At 37.8% G+C, this 4,026-nt stretch overlaps 1 protein-coding gene across 1 annotated transcript in view; it reads left to right on the top strand.

The window, feature by feature from the left end:
• LOC109212614 (vacuolar protein sorting-associated protein 54, chloroplastic-like) overlaps positions 1,769-4,026 on the top strand; it is a 22,078-nt gene continuing 19,820 nt past the window's right edge. The window contains exon 1 of the mRNA XM_019376272.1: positions 1,769-2,834. Coding sequence (XP_019231817.1) covers positions 2,073-2,834 — 762 coding nt within the window. The 5' untranslated portion in view covers positions 1,769-2,072. The remainder of the gene's footprint in view (positions 2,835-4,026) is intronic.

Consider the following 4,026-nt stretch of genomic DNA (forward strand, 5'->3'; position numbering starts at 1 on the left):
ATCTCTAAAGCTGCCCTCTAGCCTCTGAAGGGTCAATCTTTTAGCTCTTTTTAGCTTACTTTTAGACATATTCACCTGAAAGGTATTCTCCAACTGCCCTCTCATATCTTTTACAGAATACTTAGGATTGTTCTGCACATGCTTCTTGAAATACAAAGCTAAAGTTTTGTAACCAGCTCTAGGATTATTAAAACACTCATCACATATATGTTTGAACTTTAATGTTTTGATTCTACAAGTAGATGTATTCTCGTCCTTTGAAACAAGACACACAAATGAACAACAAGTTTGACAAATGTATCTAGCTCTAGTTGTATCACTTTTTTTTGACTTTAAGCTTCTTCTTATTAACTAAAGCATGGAAGCCCACCACCTCTTTTGCTTCATTGATGTCCTTGAAGGACATTCCCAGTTCCAACTCTCTATAATGTCCAAGCCCATTAGTCAAAACTCTTCTTTTTTCTATGCCAATTCCATCAAAGTCATTACTATCACTTTCACTACCTTCTATTTCTTCTAACATGTCATCACCAAGTTCATATTCATAATCAATCCCAACATCAATATCCATAATATATGACTCAGTGTGATGAACAATATCAGGGATAGACACACTAAGATCATACTCATCGACGACAAAGAAATCAAGCACCTTGAACTCCTTAGATAAGAGAAATTTAAGTACCTTAATTCCTTCCTGATTTTCTACCAAATAATACCTACCAGATGCACTAGTTACCAACATCTGCTTAACAATAAGATACCCTACTTTGGAAGTGAATTCTTCACAAATGTCCTTATATGAAAGTGAATGTACATCATAACGAAGCCAAGAGTGCAGAAGTTCTTTATTGTAGACTAGTTTAGGTGAAATGACCCAATTGCCACCATAATGGAATAAAACATCAACTTCTTCAATCATCTTCAATTAGCACATGCAACAAAAAGGAAAGGGCAAACACAAAGGGACCACCTCAGCGTTGAAAGCAACAGTTCAAAATAGAGTTAAACCATAAAAAGGAATTAAAAAACACCAACCCCACAAACAAATTCATTCTGAGATTGAATTAAAAACCCTAAAAAAAGATTCATTTATTTCGGGAGCACCAACCCCACACAAACAGATACATACTATAATAAACAAACATATAAAGACACAAAATATGTGAATAAACTAATGAGATGGTCAAAACACCAAGAAATGTCACATGCATCTCTATTCCCCCTTTTCTAACTACAAACCTTTACTACCCCACGGTTGAAATGCAAATAAACCAGTAAAAAAAACTTACCTTGACAAAAAACGATAGGTTCAACACCAAATCTTCAAGCTTCGATCGGAGATGAACACTGCTCCAGAACCCTAGCTCATCGTTCAATTTGGGGATTTAGTAGAAAGAGAAATGTAAAATGGTTAAATGGTGAAAAGAACGAGGGGTTAACTAATCAATTTAGTGGGTTAGGTAAAAATTGGGGGTGGGCCCAGGGGTAGGGGGTAGGGAAATAAGAGGGGTTGGGGTATTTTTAAATCCATGTGGCATTTTAAATTATATTTGGGATTTTTAATAAGCCAAATGTAATTCAGCGTGGATTTTAGAGTCTCCCGATAGAGGAGAAAGATATTTTTGAGCCCATTTGTAGACGACAAGGGCATACAAGGGACCAACTTTTAATGGAGGGCTAGATTGTCCTATTTCATACGGTAGAGGGGAAGTTTAGGCCCTTTTCGGATAGTAAAATTATTTTCTTACTTGTATTTGCAATGCAACTCTTCCTTGTTACAATGGAATAAAAAGTCTTGAACTGGCGGGTCCAAAATCAAACCAGCCAGATCCCGTTTGCCACCAACGTTTCCCAAATACATTACAATTTCCCCTCCTTACCCGCTACTGGGTGGCGCTCTCCTTCTCACTCCTCCTTTCCTATGCAGAGTGCAGATCCACCTCACCATTCAGCTCCCTCTCTCCATTCGTTTGATCCAAAAAACGGTAACGACAATTCTTCATAATCCACACTACTTATTCAGAATTTCAGATCTGCTCACATTCTTGAATTAGATCACATACAAAAAAATGGATTTAAGGCCTTCCCCATCATCGGGAAGGTACGAAAGTAGTAGCAGTACCAAAAAGCCATATTTATCCAAATCAGTATCCGATGCCAATAGCCATAACCAAAGTTTAGCATCCATTCTTAACAATCCACACGCCGGTAAATCAGATGGATGGTGGTGGCCCACTTCCTCATCCCTTCCCGTCGTTCCTGAATTCGCCCCACTAAACCCACTTCCTAAACCCGGATCTGATTTAACCCGAACCGATTTCACCCCTTACATTGCCTCCTTTTCCGACCCTTTTACCCGTTTTCACGATATCCAAACCCACACTAAATCCACCCTCCTCCTGGACGATCAAAATGGCGAAAATGCTCTCGTAGCGTGCCTTCGCGAAGTGCCCTCTTTGTACTTCAAGGAAGATTTTCAGTTAGAGGATGGCGCCACGTTTAAATCCGTGACGGCCGAGAATTTGGTTGTGCAAGAGAAGTTGTCGCAGTATTTGGATGTAGTGGAATTGCACTTGGTGAGGGAGATTTCGTTGCGTTCGAGCTCATTTTTTGAGGCGCAGGGGCAACTGGAGGATCTGAATTCAAAGATCGTTGAAGGGTGTAAGAGGATCAGGGAATTGAAAGAGACAATAAGGCTGCTGGATACTAATTTGGTGGGGCCTGCTAGAAAGTTGCAGGAGTTGAATTTAAAGAGGAGTGATTTGGTTGCTCTTCAGAGCAAGCTCAACCTCATTATATACGTTAATCAAGCTTTATCAACTCTCAATTTGGTATGTTTGATTTCAAAGAACATTTACATCTGTTTTTTAATTCTGCGAACAATCTGCGTTTGTGCTTACGTCTAAGTACTATTATTGATAATGGCACTAATTGTAAGAATGATAGTAGAGAAACGTTTATTTATGATCTTCTTTGGTAGAGGAAAGAAGTTGCACTTATGTATCTCCTCGTGTATAACACAAGCCATGGTTCGTTGAAGGTTTTGGAGGACACCCTCTTTTGTGATGCTGCTGGAATAGTGTTAGTGAAATGTACTCTCTAGTTGACAGTATTAATAGCATTAATATTTATGAGGAAAAACATGAATATATTAGCATTCAAAATTTCTTATTAGGTGTAGCTTGAGGATACAGTATAAGATTATGATAATAAGACTCTTAGCTTTTAGGAATCTTGGGATTTTTTGGTAACTTGAATCTGAATGGTATATTTGGTAGGTTGTGGTAGTTAAACTTGAGGTTTGATATAAAAGAGTGGGTAGAGGTCTTCTGTGGAAGAGTTACTGTAAAAAAAAAAGGTTAATAAAAGAAAATTTCCTACAAATACAATCTTGCACTTAGAAATTGACCCGATGATGCACTAAAGTAAAGTGACCGAAGATACGTAGAACTTTGTTGGTGTATTGAAAACATTGACTTCAGTAATAGAAAAGCTTTTGGACCTTTTGGTGGAGATGCTAAACAATTTTCCCTCCGTTTCAATTTATATGACGTAGTTTGACTCGGTACGGAGTTTAAGAAAAAAGAAAGACTTCTGAAACCTGTAGTCTTAAACATGCCATAATATACTATAAGACGTTTGAAACTTATGGTTTTAAGCATTTATAACATTTGTGTAGCTATATAAGCTTCTCATTAATGGTAAATGGAAAGTTTACAGTTGAATTATTTTCAGATATAAAAATATGTCATTCTTTTGGAATAGATTAATATGGAAAATGTGTCACATAAACTGGAGCGGAGGGGTATACGACTATAATTTTTTTGATATCGGATAAATCCCCTGGTGACTTTTAGCCCGAGTCTAATTGGCGTAAAGGCTCAAAATTTCGAGGAGTATGAGCTCGCCACTCTACCCTCCTCCCAACTCAAAAACCAACTTTGTTCATAGTAGTCCTCGAATTCGTGAGTGCACCTAATTCACATAGTCATGTGATGCATCTTTATTACTGAACCAAAGCCT

The sequence above is a fragment of the Nicotiana attenuata genome, chromosome 2 (assembly GCF_001879085.1).
Source record: "Nicotiana attenuata strain UT chromosome 2, NIATTr2, whole genome shotgun sequence".
Taxonomy (NCBI): Eukaryota; Viridiplantae; Streptophyta; class Magnoliopsida; order Solanales; family Solanaceae; genus Nicotiana; species Nicotiana attenuata.